General features: G+C 43.5%; 1 protein-coding gene across 2 annotated transcripts in view; it reads right to left on the reverse strand.

Moving 5' to 3' along the window:
• Positions 1-15,941, reverse strand: part of fbxo31 (F-box protein 31) — a 46,977-nt gene that overhangs the window by 12,225 nt on the left and 18,811 nt on the right. For both annotated transcript variants that reach the window (XM_048605844.1, XM_048605845.1), the window contains 4 exons: positions 15,037-15,204; positions 11,326-11,400; positions 5,964-6,073; positions 5,329-5,482 (listed from right to left, as the gene is read on the reverse strand). In XM_048605844.1, the coding sequence (XP_048461801.1) occupies positions 5,329-5,482; positions 5,964-6,073; positions 11,326-11,400; positions 15,037-15,204 (507 nt within the window). The remainder of the gene's footprint in view (positions 1-5,328; positions 5,483-5,963; positions 6,074-11,325; positions 11,401-15,036; positions 15,205-15,941) is intronic.

Consider the following 15,941-nt stretch of genomic DNA (forward strand, 5'->3'; position numbering starts at 1 on the left):
TGACTGTCTGTGTGGAGTTTGCACATTCTTTCCATGTCTGCGTGGGTTTCCTCCCACAGTCCAAAGGCTAGGTAGATTGGCCATGCTAAATTGCCCACAGTGTTGAGGGACGTGTAGGTTAGGGTGGGTTACAGGGGGATGGGTCTGGGTGGGATGGTCTGAGGGTCAGTGTGGACTTGTTGGGCCAAAGGGCCTGTTTCCACACTGTAGGGAATCTAATCTATGATGGTTTGCTGACAACACCACCGTTGCAGGCCAGATATCAAACAGTGACGAGACAGAACACAGTGACAGACAGGAAAGAGAGACTGCTTGGCGGCGTGGTGTAAAGATAACAATCTCTCTCTCAACATCAGCAAAACTAAAGAGCTAATCACGGACTTCAGGAAGCAAGGTGGAGGGCATGCCCCCATCTACATCAATGGAGCAGAGGTGGAGATGGTAGTGAGCATCAAGTTCCTAGGAGTGACGATCACCAACAGTCTGTCCTGGATTACACACATTAATGTGACGGTCACGGCGGTACAACGATGCCTCTTCTTCCTCGGGAGGCTAAGGAAATTTGGCATGTCCATAAGGACTCTCACCAACTTTTTATAGATACACCATAGAAAGCATTCTACCCGGATGCATCATGGCTTAGTATGGCAACTGCTCTGCCCAGTACTGTAAGAAACTACAGAGAGTTGTGAACACAGTCGTGTCCGTCACACAAGCCAACCTTCCATCCATTGACTCCATCTACACTTCTTGATGCTTCAGTAAGGCAGTCAACATCAAAGACCCCTCCCACCCCAGTTATACTCCCTTCCCTCCTTTACCATCAGGCAGAAGATACAAAAGCTTAAACACATGTACCAACAGGTCCAAGAACAGCTTCTTCCCCTCTGTTACTGGAATTCTGAATGGAACACTCGAATTTCAAATCTAATGTTGATCCTGCTTTTTGTGCACCTTCTCTGCAGCCAACAACATTGTATTTCTTGCTCTGTTCAATCACCCTATGATCTTTGTATGTTATGATCTGCTTGTACTGCACACAAAATGTTTCACTATACTTCAGTATATGTGACAATAATAAATCAAATCAAATGAACATCAGGAGGCTAGTGCCAGAAATAGGTCAGCTGTCTCACAGACTAGTCATAGTTATGGAACCATACCTTAAGGTCACTATAATCCACTGTCACAAGAGAACAGTGAGAAACAGCTGGGAGGCTGCAACATTGTCTACGGACACCATGGCATGTATCATGGTACCAGTCAAATATGGATGTGTAAACCTGCTGGTTACCAAGTCCCACCCCCACCTTGGCTGATGAATCAGTACTCCTCCATGATGAACATCAGTTGACAGAAGCACTGAGGCTGGCAAGGGCACACAATGTACTCAAGGTGGGGGACTTCAATGTCTATCGAGTGTGGCTCAGCTGCAGCACTACTGACCAAGATATTCTGAGTCCTAAAAGACATGGCAGATAGACAAGGTGTGCAGCAGGTGGTGAGTGAACCGACCTCAGTCTGCCAGCTGCAGCTGCATCTGTGTGAGACTGTATCGGTAAGAGTGACTACCGCACAGTCCCTGTGGAAACAAAGTCCTGCCTTCACATTGAGAATACCTTCCATTGTGTGGTGGCAATATCACAGTTTTAAGTGGGACAGACTTTGAACAGATCCAGCAACTCAAGACCGGTAGTGAATGCCACAGGCTCACCATCCTCTGGGTGAAGAAACTTCTCCTCTCAGTCCTAAAGGTTTTATCCCTTATCCTTAAACAATGGCCCCACCACGAGGAACATCCTAAATAAAAACCGAAAGAACTGGGAATGCTCTAAATCAGAAACAAAAATAGAAGTTCTGGAAAAGCTCAGCAGGTGTGGCAGCATCAGTGAAGAGAAATCAAAGTTAATGATTCAGGTCCGGTTACCCTTCCTTAGAACATCCATGACGAACATCCTTCCTGCATCAATCCTGTCTAGTCTTGTTAGAATTTTGTAGGTTTCTGTAAGATTGCCTTCCCCTCATTTTTCTAGACTCTAGCGATTACAATCCAATGGACTCAATCTCTCCTCATATGTCAGTCCTGCCATCCAAGGAATAAATCTGCTAAGCCATGACAGATGGCAGTTTTCAGTCAATTCAATTCACTCCATGTGACACCAAGAAACGGGTGGAAACTTCGGACACTGCAAAGGCTTTGGTTCCTGACAATATTCCAGCAACAGTACCAAAGACGTTAGCTCCATAACTTGTCTAGGGGTGCGGCAAGCTGTGCCAGTACAGCTACAACACTGGCATTTATCCGATGTGGAAAATTGCCCCGTACAGGAACAAAACAGGGCAAATTCAACCCCATCAACTACTGCCCCAACAATCTACTCTCAATCAGTAAAGTGATGTAACGTGTCACCAACAGCGCTATCAAGCAGCAACTGCTCAGTGATGCCCAGTTTGGGTTCTGCCAGGGCCATTCAGCTCCTGATCTCATTACAGCCTTGGTTTAGAAATGAGCAAAATAACTGAATTCCAGAAGGGAGAGAGACAGCCCTTGATGTCGAAGCTGTACTTGACTGAGTGCAGAATTAAGGAACCATCGCAACACTAGAGCCAATGGGAATCAAGGAGAAAAGTGCTGTTTGGAGTCATACTTGGCAGAAAGGAAGATGGTTGCAGTTTCTGGACATCAGTCATCTCAGCTCAAGGACTCTTCTTAACAGTGGCACAGTGGCTCAGTGGTTAGCACTGCTGCCTCACAGCGCCAGGGACCCGGGTTCAAATCCACCCTTGGGCGACTGAGTTTGCACATTCTCCCCATATCTGCGTGGATTTTTTCCAGGAGCCCTGGTTTCCTCCCACAGTCCAAAGATGTGCAGGTTAGGTGCACTCACCATTGCTAAATTGCCCATAGTATCCAGGGATGTGCAGATTAGGAGGCTTAGCCATGGGAAATGCAGGGTCATAAGTGGAAGGTGGGTATGATGCTTTTCAGAGGGTTGATGCGGACTCAATGGGTTGAATGGCCTTCTTCCACACTGTAGGGATTCTAGGAGTTCCTCAAAAGTAGTGTTCTAGGCATACTATTCTCAGCTGCTTCATCAATGACCTTCCCTCCATCATAAAACCAAAGGAGGGGATGTTCGCTCATGATTACACAATGTTCATAACCATTTGCAACTTTTCAGATACTGAACCATCCGTGTTCAAATGCAGCAAGATCGAGACAATATCCAGGCTGATACTGACAAGCAGCAACTAACATACATGCCACACAAATGTCAGACAATGTCAATCTAACCATTGCCCATGACATTCAATTACTATTACCAAACCCCAACCATCAACATCCTGGGGGTTACCATTGACCAAAAATTGGACTGGACTAGCAATATAAATACAGCAGTTACAACAGCGGGTCAGGGGCTAGGAATCCTGCAGCAAGTAGGCTACTTTTGGAATACTGTGTTGTTAAACTAGAAAGGGTTCACAAAAAATTTACAACAATGTTGCCAGGATGGAGGGTTTGAGCTATAGGGAGATGCTGAATAGGGTGGGGTTATTTTCTGTGAAGCGGAAGCTGAGGGATGACCTAATAGGGGTTTCTAAAATCACAAAAGGCACAGATAGGGTGAATAGTCAAAGTCTTTTACCCAGGGTAGAGAAGTCCGAAACTTTGGGCAGAAGGTTAAGGTGAGATAGGAAAGATTTTAAAAGGCACCTAAAGGGCAAATTTGCACGCAGAGAGTGGTGCATGTATAGATTAAGCTGCCAGAGGAAGTGGAGGAGACTGGTACAATTACAACATTTGAAAGGCATCTGGAAGGGTATATGAATAGGAAGGGTTTAAGAGGAACATGGGCCAAATGCTGGCAAATGAGACTAGATTAATTTAGGATATTTGGTCGGCATGGACTCCATCACTCTAACTAACTCACCTCTTGACTCCACAAAGCCCTTCCACCATCTAAAGATGAAGTCATGGGTGTGATAGAATACTCCCCACATGCATAGATCAGTGCAGCTCCATCAACACAAGAAGTTTGCTAAGATCCAGGATAAAGTAGCATGCTTGATTGGTAACACATCCCCGAACATTCACTCTCTTCATCACTGACCCTTAGTAGCAGTAGTATGTACTATTTACAAAATGTCTGCAGAAATTCATCAAGGTCCCTCAGACAACAACTTCCAAACCCAAGACCACTACCATCTAGAAAGACAAGGACACCATTACCTGCAAGTTCCTCTGAGTCACACACCAACAAGACATGGAAATACATCATGTTCCTTCTTGTCACTAGGTCAAAATCCTGGAACTCCCTACCTAATGGCATATCTACACCAAATGGACAGCAGCATTTCAATGCAGCAACTCATCACCACCTTCTCAAGGGATAACCAGGGATGGGCAATAAATGCTGGCCCAGCCAACAACACCCACAACCCATGAATGAATTTTGATTGTGCAAAGCAAGATGCCATAAATAGAAAATGAATAATCAGATGAATGGTTTGTCATGATGCTAGTTGAGAGATGCATGTTGAATAAGATCATTTCGGGAACATACGTAAGGAAATACCTAATGACCCGCAAACTATTAAGCAAAGTCCCCAGTCAGCTTTGAACCACTGCGATGTAATATTTGATGGCCCTTTAATAGGTACGGGTTAATATCTCAGTGAAAGAAGTCCTTGCCTATTTGGCCTCTCCTTATAACTGAAACCCTCCTTTGCTGGCAACATCCTGGTAAATCTCTTCTGAATCCTTTCAAGCTTAATAATATCCTTCCTGTAATAGGGAGACCAGAACTGGGCAGAGAAGAGGCCTCACCAACATCTTGTACAACTCAATTCAAAACTACAGTGTGGATCCAATTCATAACAATTAGGCTGAGAGCTACACTGCCACCAACTGAGCCAAGCAGGATCTCATTTGCCCCTGTACTCAAGCAATTTCCTAATATTTCCATAATTACCAGTAAAAGCAATAGGCTGTCAAGACAACTTAACCTAGGAAAGTAAATCAATCCTTTCACTTGACTCCCCAAAAAAAGGGAGCCCTCCACACGAGAAACAGTCTCCCAGCATACATTTGCCCAAAAGAGTTTGTTGGTTTCTGCTCTGGGCTGTGGACTCCATCACTATTTAAAGAATTTTCACCACCTGCAAACATCCCAAGGCCAAAACCGGGGGTGTCGCAGGGAAGGCTGGCCGAGACAGGGTGGTATCACGGGGCACCCTACTGGAAGTAGGGACGTTCTGTGGGACTACTGCCACAGATCTGAGGCATGTATAGTATTTCAGGAAGGAACAGAACATACAGTCACTTACAGTGATTTTTGTTACTTTGATATGGGTTCCATGGAAGCTCAGCATTACTATCTCCAGTCCGTGGCTCCCATATGTTCCTTTAAAGAGACCAGGTGGTATCAAGTCTTCTGGAGCAGATGGCGGTAAGTAGATCCTACGATATGTCAGACAGTTACTGAAACATAAACATAAGACATTAAAACATCTCATTCTCCTGTTGAAAGATGAAGTCACCTTCCCCAATTCCTGATCATCAACACCAACAATACTGACACCATGCCCTGACCTGCTTGTTACACATCCACACCTCACCTGGTGGAGCTGCACTGAGCACATGCCAAAAATCTGTCAAAGTGATTCAGTTCAGAACAGTAGCATGGACCTTTCTCTTGGAGGGGCTATATTTTAGTTTTTCTTCCAACATTCAAGAGGCTGATGAGCAAATTTCAAAAAGACGTGATTCGGTGCAAAATTAAAGAATGGTTACATGGAAGCTCTCTGAACTGTCAAGAATACAATGAAAGAAAACCTTTTTGGGATGGGCATCTTTGGCTCTTCTTCTGTCCCTCACTGGCCAGGCCCCACCCCCTCCCCAATCACATCCTGGGCCCAGGCTAATTATTGAAGGTTCCAGAAGATGCTCAACAGTCACTCACTCATATTGGCTGGTGTAGATAAACTTCATAAGGATCAGCTCCTGCATGTGCTCATGGAAAATATCTTCCAGGGTTCGACCCCACTCCTCTGCTAGCCAAGTCCGGAATTCCTGTTAGCCAAACATAATTATATCAAAAGAAATTAAGTGTTTTCAAAGAGATCATTATACAAACCTTGTTCTGAGTGTACAGAAGGTTATTCCCACCCTGAATGTTTGTGGCTTTGGATCTGAACTCAGGAGCTGCTGCTGGCCACTGACTCCATGAGAAACCTTACTGGGAGACGAGGAGCAGCCGCTACAAAAACTGGAAATACAACAGTAAATGCTGGAAGTCCAGCATCCCTTATCAACAGGGAAAGAGAAAGGACAGGTGAATGCATTGGTGACAGTCACGACAGAAACCACTAGAATTGGGAGGGGTCCAAGTTTAAGTATAGATTGTAAATAATTTCAGCCCCAGCACAGATCTCCATGGCACTCCACTAATTACAGGTAGCCAACCTGAAAATATTCCTGCTTTCTTAACTCAGTCTTCTGTAAGTTAACCAATCCTCTATTCAAACCAATATACTACCTTCGACACCTCAAATTACTAAGTAGCCTTACATGCATTAATTTATCGAAGGCCTTTTGGAAATTACCTTAAATCTGTGCCCCTAGTAACTGACCCCTCTGCTAGGGAGAACACTGTATCCAACTCCCTCATTATTTTGTATGCCTTGATTAAGTCAATCCTCAGCCTCCTCTGTTGTAAGGAAAAACACGCACTAGCCTATCCAATCTTTCCTCAGCTGCAACTTTCAAGTCCTTACCACATTCACACAAATCTCCTCTGCTCGGTCTCTAAAGCAATTATGCCCTTCCTGTAATATGCTGACCGGAATTGTACAAAAAATTCCCAGCTGTGGCCCAACCCTTGCCTTATATAATTCCAGCATTACATCGCCACTCATATAGTCAAGACCTTAACCAAATGAATGAAAACATCCCACATGCCTTCTTTAACACCTATCTACCTGTCCTTCCATCTTCATGGACCTGGGAACATGTGCTCCAAGGTGTCTCAATTCCTACACTTCTGTTAATTGTATATTCCTTTATTTTGTTTACACTCCTCAAATGAATAACCTTGATTTCCCCGAATTGAATTCCATTTGCCGTTTTCCTGCCCATTCAACCAAACCACTGACATCATCCTGAAGTAATATGATTGGTTCTGATTCAGGGCTACAGTAGCACATTGGTTATGTTAATGTACAAATTAGCCTGAGGTGCAGAGCGATGCATCTGAGGCATACGTTCAAAGAGATCACTTCAGCCAGGATAATTTAAATTTAATTAATCAAATAAATTGGTATCCGACAACTAGTGTCATTAGTAGGGTCCATGAAACCAGCTTTTGTGACACAATATTCCACCTTGTTCACTAATAAGTTAAAAGATAAATCCAGACCCCAAAGCAGTCAGGTTGTCATTTAGGTACCCCTGCCATACTGCGGCATTGAAATACTGCAAAGTCAAAAATGAATCAAAAACAGGAAACACCAAATGGTATCCACCAGGAATCATTACAACAAACTCAATCAACTCAGCCAAGTCCTCCTCACCTGGGGACTTGTGCCACATCAGTCTCAGATTCAAAGTCAAACAATGACTTCACATCAAGAAAATCACTGCTTTAACTCAATGTCCCAAATTCCTCCATCATATGTCCTAGCCCACTGACAGGACAGACTCACCAGAGGTGGCAATACTTTGGTATACAGTTGGGAGGGAATGTCTTTAACATTAATTCTGGACAAAATTAAATCTCATAGCAGCAGAACAAAAGTAGGCAAGGAACTCCCTACAGGTCTGCTCTCGAGATCCCCAACATCACAGACGCCGGCCTTCAACTATTTTGATTCAGTCTACATGATACTGAGAAACAGCTGAAGGCACTGGACACTGCAAAGGTGGTGGGGTTCTGACAACATTCTGGAAATAGTACTGAAGATATGTGCTCTAGAATTAGCCATGTTCCTAGCCAACAATGGCATCTATCCAACAATGTGGAAAGTTGCCCAGCATTGTCCTGCAAGTAAGAAGTGTGACAAATATGACCCAACCAATTACAGCTACATCCTCCTGCTAATTATCAAAATGAAGTGACAGAAGGGTTTGTCGTCAGTACTATCATTGCAAAGGAATATCCTGCTCATCGATTCTTAGCTTGGGGTTCTGACAAGGTCACCTAGCTCTTGATCTCATTCCAGGCTTGCTCCAAGCTAAACAAAGAAGCTGAATTCCAAAGTTTGAATGACAGCAAGGAGCTCCTACAAAACTGAAGTCTATGAATAATAGTCCTTCTTAGAACCCTCACTGATTTTTCTTTATTTCTATCATTTTTGATTTGGAACTGTGAACCGTGAGCTGAAAGATGAAGGTGACATTTGGCTAGCCGCAGCTTGTTTATTTTTTAAAGAGACAACACAAATCAAACGGATATCTGCTGAGGCCACGCCTGGAATTTAATTGCAGGTTGATTTTTGTTCAAAGTATTCTACTGACATTTCCGTTCACAGACGCTGGAATAATAATTGAGCCCTCACAGGGAGGCAACCAGTTTATCAAAGAAAAACCAAAATTTGAAATAGTTTTAAACCGTGTTTAAGTCAGAAAATTTATGCCTGCAAAAGCTGTGGGATAAAGGTTTTATCGCTCTCTGCTTATCCTCAATTCATTGTCAACTGATTCAAAGTTCAGAGAACAGAATTCCAGTTGTACCTATTAAGAGAACAATTCCTTGGAGCCTACTGAAAGTTATTTGCATGTATCAGTGTCTTCAAAAATCAACTAATATACAATCCCATTTGCCTGTGGTGGATCGTGGAATCTGCTTAAGTGAACTGGCCAATTGCATCACTTTTCTCTTTTGAATTGTCCTTTAATTGCATCTGCTTGTCTATCTGCCTTTGAGAGTGTGGGGGGCTAGAATCAAAGAAGATTGGGTTTCAATCATAGACATTAATTACATTACCTTGTGGTTTAACTTTGCTCTGCTAAAACTATTGTATTATTAATAAATTGTTAAATCTTTTGTTTAAGCTATAAATCTGATGTCTGGCATCAGTTATTTAAAAAGTCTGGTTAGGAACTATTTGGGTCAATTTTGACTGTCATTGAATGTTTTAATTTTACTGTGTTGCGAATATAGGGAGGCGGATTCGATTTGGCTTCCTGTTGTAACATCAAGGAAAATGCTCCTTGTACCATTGCAGTAGTTGTGGTACAGTACATCCACAGTGCTGTTATGGAGGGAGTTCTGATGCGGGGCGGGGTTGTTGTGATACCATGCATCTGTTGTCCTTATGCTTCCAGACGGTAGAGGTCATAGGTTTTGAAGATGCTATTGAAGATTTGGTGAGATGCAGCAGCACTGCATCTTTTAGATGTTACACACTGCTGACACTGTATGCTGGCTGTGGTGGAAATGAATATTTAAATTGGTGGATGGGTTGTCAGTCAAGCAGGCTGCTTTATTATGGGTGGTGTTGAGCTTCTGGAGTATTTTTGAAGCTGGATCCATACAGCAAAATAGACAGTATTCAATTATACTCCTGACTTTTGAGTTGTGGGCGGTTTGCAGACTGGAGGGAGTCAGAATGTGAGTTATTCGCCAAGTATTCTTAGCATCTGACCAGCACGCGTACCAACAGTATTTACACGGCCAGTCCTGTTCAGTTTCTGGTCAATGGTAAAACCCAGGATGCTGGTATGGCAGTAGGCATTTATTACTAAAGAAATAGAGTAAAAAAAGAAGGAAAGTGTTGCTGCATCTGTGCAAGGCATTTGTGAGACAGCATCTGGAGTAATTCATAGTTTTGATCCCCTGACTGGAGGAGGGATGTAGTCACATTGGAACAGTTCACAGGAGTTTCACTGGATTGATTCCAGAGAGGTGGTGTTTGTCTTATGGAGAGAGATTGAGCAGTTTAGGCCTATACTCTCTGGAGTTTAGAAGAATGACAGGAAATCTAGTTGAGGGATATAAGATACTAAAAGGCGACTAACAAAATGGACGGAGAAAGGATTTTTCCTCACGTGGGGCAATCTATAACGAGAAGTTTTAGTTTTAGGATAAGGGGTAGCAGATATAAAACAAAGATGAAGAGAAATTACTGCTCTCTTGACACTGTCAATCTGTGGAATTAAATACCCTACAGCATGGTGGATGCCAGGACATTGAGTAAACTCAAGGAAGAGATAGATTTTTAATTAGTAATGGGTTGTAGGCTTATTGAAAGCAGGCAGGAAAGTCAAGTTGAGATAAGATCAGCCATGATCTTATTAAATAGTAGAGCAGGCTCAAGGGACCAAGTTGTCTTTCCTGCTCCTTATGTTCTTATGCAATTCAGCAATGGCAATGTCATTGAATGTCAAGGGAATATGGCTAGATTCTCTTATTGGAAATGGTTATTGCCTGGCACTTGTGCCATGAATGTTACTTGCCACTTGACAGCCCAAGCTGGATATTGCCCAGGTATTGCTGTTATCAGACATGGTCTACTTTAGTAGCTAAAGAGTCACAAATGGTGCTGACACTGCTGCAAACATTCGTGTCCGACCGGTATTGGAGGGAAGGTTACCGATGAAACCTGAAGATGAATGGGCTTAGGACATTACCCTGAGGAGCTCCTGCAGGGGTGTCCTGTAGCTAAGATAATTAATTTTCAACATGCAAAGAAATTTGGTTGAGAAGTCCAATCAGCAGAAAGTTCCTCCCCTTTCCCCCAATTCCCATCGACTCTACATTTATGTATTAGAACAGTTGATATCTATACTTTTATGAAAGTACTTTGCTGGCTGTGAAGCACTTTAGGATGTCTTGACATTGTTTTTATTCCTGAAAGGCGTTCAAATCAAGTATGCATAGGAAATGCAGGGTTACAGGAATAGGGTAAAGGGGTTGGTCTGGATGGGATGCTCTTTGGAGGGTCGGTGTGGGCCAAATGGCCTGCTTCCGCTCTGTAGGGATCCTATGATCCCAAGGTCACAAGGTCACAGTTCAAATATCAGGGGCAGAAAGCTGGCTAAAAAAACCCAGAAAAACAAGAGTGCAGGGTCAAGGCACTTGTATCCATGCAATGTAAAACAAACATTCAAAAACACGACTGGTATAGCTTTACTGTCAGTAGCACCAAGAATGATCTATCCTAAGGTTGGACATCAATGATAATTTACAACTCCCCAGAACACACAGCAACTGAGCATCATTTCAAAGCAGGTTCATCAACAGAATGCCAGCCTACTCCTTGAGAAACGTTTTGTCCTGTCAGTGACCTGGATCTGCAGGCTGTCAGACCCTCACCTTGACTTACCTCCTGTCTCCCTCCTGCCATCCTGTGGAAATCAGTCTGATTACACTTGGTTGAAAACTCATCCTTCTTTACAATCTGCAAAGAAAAAAAATCTCTTAACTGCAGAAATAGCAAGAACTGCAGATGCTGGAATCTGAGACAACAAAGTGTGGAGCTGGAGGAACACAGCAGGCCAGGCAGCATCAGAGGAGCAGGAAAGTTGACGTTTCAGGTAGGGACCCTTCTTCAGAAATGGGGAGGTGGAAGGGAGCTCAGAAATAAAGAGAGAGAGGAGGGGTGGGGCTGGGGACGGTAGGTGGGATGGTGATAGGTGAGTGCAGGTAGGCAGTGGTGGGTATTGGTCAGTGAGGTGGGAGTGACGGATAGGTGGGAGAGAAGATGGACAGGTGGTGTCAGGTCAAGGAGGTGGGGATAAAAGGGAGGGTTGGACATGGGATGAGGCCAGATGAATTCCAGCTTTAAAATCTCCCCACCCCTGGCCTCATCCCATGTCCAACCCTCCCTCTCATCTGACGAAAGGTCACCAGACCTGAAAGTTAATTCTGTTTTCTCCTTCACAGATGCTGCCAGACCTGCTGAGCTTTTCCAGCAACTTTGTTTTTGTTCCTCCCTCTCATCCTGCCTCCTTGACCTGACACAATCTGTCCATCTTCTCTCCCACCTATCCGTCACTCCCACCTCACTGACCAATCCCCACCACGCCCTACATGCACTCACCTATCACCATCCCACCTACCTTCCCCAGCGCCAGCCCCACCCCTCCTCTATTTATTTCTGAGCTCCCTTCTCCCTCCCCATTTCTGAAGAAGGGTCCCGACCGGAAACGTCAACTTGCCTGCTCCTCTGATGCTGCCTGCCCTGATGTGTTCTTCCAGCTCCACGCTGTTATCTCTTAACTGCAGAACCCTGTATCTATCAAAGAACGCAACAAGCTTTCACAACGATCCAGTTCAAAGTTTAAGACCATGATATAGGAGTAGAATTAAACCATTCACCCCATCAAATCTGTTCCACCATTTGGCTATGGCTGATGCGTATCAACCCTATTCTCCTGCCTTCTCCTGTAACCCCTGATCCCCTTACTAATCCAGAACCTAACTCCATCTTAAATTTACTCAATAACTTGGCATCCACAGCCCTCTGTTCCACAGATTCACCATCGTCTGGCTGAAGAAATCCCTCATCTCAATTCTAGAGAATTGCCCCTTTAATCGGAGGCTGAGCCCTTGGGTTCTAGTCTCTCCTACTAGTGGAAAAGTCTTCTCCATGTCCACTCTATCCAGGCCTTTCAGCATTCTGTAAGTTTCAATCAGATCCCACCTCATCCTTCTAAACTCCGAGTACAGACCAGAGTCTTCAACTGTTCCACATATGACAAGACCTTAGCATAGGAGCATTCTTGTAAACCTCCTCTAGACTCCCTCCAATGCCAGCACATCTTACATTAGATACAGGGCCCAAAACTGCTTAGAATATTCCAAATGTGTTTTGACCAAAGCCTTGTGCAGTTTCAGTAATATATTTTTGCTCTTGTATTCTAGTCCTCTTGAAATGAATACTGACATTGCATTTGCCTTCCTAATTGCTAACAGAACCTGCATTTTAACCTGAAGAGAATCTGAACTATGACTCCTGAGTCTCTTTGCACTTTAGGCTTCTTAAGCTTTTCTCCATTTAGAAAATAGTCTGTGCCTCTATTTGTCCTATCAAAATGCATAGCCTCACACTTTCCCACATTGTATTCCATCTGCCACTTCTTTGCTCAGTCTCCTAGCCTGTCCAAGTCCTTCTGCAGCCTCCTTACTTCAGCACTACCTACCTGTCCCTCTATCTATCTTTCTGTCTGCCATATTGAATCCATAGTAGTAAAGAACACCATTCGTGGGTTAGTAAAATTGCAAACAGCTGCCAAAAGAGAACCGAAAAGGAATCAGTTTCAAGATTCGCAGAGGCTATGTCCTCTCATGTTTCCTTTCGGTGTGTGGCCTGTTTGCTGCCCTGTAGTCCTTCTAGGATGATTCCAAAATAAAGGTCCTCACCTCAACTGATATTCTGCCCTGCATCCCAATAGGACGTCACCGTTCACTGAAACACACCAAAAATGTGACTGCACACTGCACGCAGCAATTTGTGTACCCAGAACGTGTGGTGGGGGCATGATTTTGACTCAGACCAGGATGCAGGGACTTTGGGGAAGAGAGAAGTGAGTGCAGTGGGCAAGATGGGGACGAGGATCCCAGGGATGTCAACAATTTACAATTTGTTTCGATGATTTAGGTGAAGGACTGATTGTACGATTGCCAAATCTATGGAGGACACAAAAATAGCCACAGGACTAACTAGTGAACAAGACAGAGTCTGCAAACATAAGTCAGATTAAGTGAGTGAGCAAATCTTGGTAGGTGGAGTGTAAACATGGTAAAATGTGAACTTATCCATCTCAGCAGAAAGTATGAAAAAGTAGTTTCTGATTAATTGGACAAAGATTGCAGCTCTGAGGTACTGGAGGATCTGGGTGTCCTGCCACACAAAACATAAAAGATTAGTGTGTGGGTACAGCAAGTGATTAGGAAGGCAAATTGAATGTGATCTATTGCAAGAGAAATGGAATATTGAAGTTGGGAAATTTAAGTGTGTATAAAAAGGTTGTAAGACCACATCTAGAATAGCGCAGTTTCAATTTCCTTACAGAATAATGGATAGAAATGCATTAGAAGCAGGGCACAGAAGGCTCACTTGATGCTTCCTTGGGATGATGGAGTTACCTTATAAGGAAGGTTTGGACAGATTGGACCTACATTCATTGGAATTTAGAATCTCACAAGGTGATTTTCTTGAAGATCTCGAGTACACTTGAAAGGGACTAGAACTAGGTGACAGTTTTAAAGTAAGGGGTTCCCCTATTTAAGATGAGGTCAAAAATCACATGACACCAGGTTACAGTCTAACAGCTTTATTAGGAGATTTCTACTTTCCCAACATAAATCAGGATAGTCATAGTGTGAAGGGTTTAGAGGAGGCAGATTTCTTGAAATTTATCTGGGGAGTTTTTTTGTACCTATACATAGAAGGCCCAACAAGTGGTGGTGCAGTGCTGGATCTGGTTCTGGGGAAAGAAGCCAGACGAGTGTTCAATGTGGGAGTAGGGAATGTTTTAGCAGTAGCGACCACTTCATGGTATGGTTTAAACTGTTGCTGTATAAGGAAAAAGATGGCTGGCAAAAGATGGTTTTGGCTTGGGGGAAGGCAGATTTTATTTGAAGGTATAAACCTGTTGGATTATAACCTTTTGTCATGTGATTTTTGACCTTGTCCACCCCTGTCCAACACCAGCACCTCCACATCATGGCTCCCATTTAAGACGGCGATGATGAGAATGCTTCTTCCCCATAGGGTCATCAGCGTGTGGAATTTTCTTGAAGGCAGGTCATTGAATATTTTTAAGACAGATCGGTTCCTGATTGAAAAGGGAATCAAGGGTAGACAGAGAAACAAAGGTGACGTTGCAATCAGATCAACCACAATCTTACTAAATGGCAAAACAGACTCGAAGAATCAAATACAGGAGATGGGGATTTGTGACTGGCAGAGAAGCTTGTTCACATGGCTTCAGAAGATATCTTTGAAAGGGGCAATCATTGTTGATTTTTTTGGGGATAAACTTATTTCTATGGAGGACAAATAATCGAAAGAAAAAGCATTTCCTCGTACCTGAATATCACCCTTGTGAGGGCCCTTGTGACCATACATGCATTCCACTTCTGCCTTATTCTTATCACACAGGTAAATTTGGAACAAAGGCTTGCAACGCATGGCATCATTGACTCGAGGATCATGAGGAGGCAGGTACATCCAGCCAATAATAAACAACCCGTCTACCTACGAGTCAACAACACAGACACCAGTGAACGTTGCATCACATCACCATGGAGAGGAACTCAAGACACTCACTGCACATGCTCAATTGCATAGTAACTCTCACAATCCAAAGCAAGAGCTCAAGCAACAGAACATATCACAACAATAACTCATTTATACATGGCAAACAATTCCAAAGCTTCACTAAACCATTAACAAATCTTGGCATGCAACTACACAACAGGGTGTTACAGCAGATAACTAAATGTTTGGTCAAAGGGCCAGGTTTTGAAAGAGTATCTTAAAGGAAGTAAGGAAAGCAAAGTGATGGAGAAGTTAGGGAATTCCAGATATTAAGGCCTTAAGCAACTGAAGACACAGTCACTAACAGTGATGTAATTAAAAACATGGATACTCAACACCAGGAGTGAAGAAGATCGGATGGTTGTGGTGAAAGAGGTCATGAGAGAGAGATTGGGAGGACTGAGGCCCAGGGAGCACTTGAAAACAAGGAACAGAACCTTTGTGATTGAGGCATTGCTGGACCAGGAGCCAATACGAGTCTGCAAACGTGGAAGTGATGTGTGAATTAGGAGAATTTAAATTAATCTGGCAGGGGGAGGGTACACAATATTGATTAAACAGTCACATCATGCCACAACAAAGTGAGCAAGTCACAATAAGTTCCGCTATGTTGAGCGTCAAGAGAGTAAGGCAACGCTAGATCGTCTTTACTTTAATGCTAGGAGTGTAATTCA

The sequence above is a fragment of the Rhincodon typus genome, chromosome 15 (genome assembly GCF_021869965.1).
Source record: "Rhincodon typus isolate 14 chromosome 15, sRhiTyp1.1, whole genome shotgun sequence".
Lineage (NCBI taxonomy): Eukaryota > Metazoa > Chordata > Chondrichthyes > Orectolobiformes > Rhincodontidae > Rhincodon > Rhincodon typus.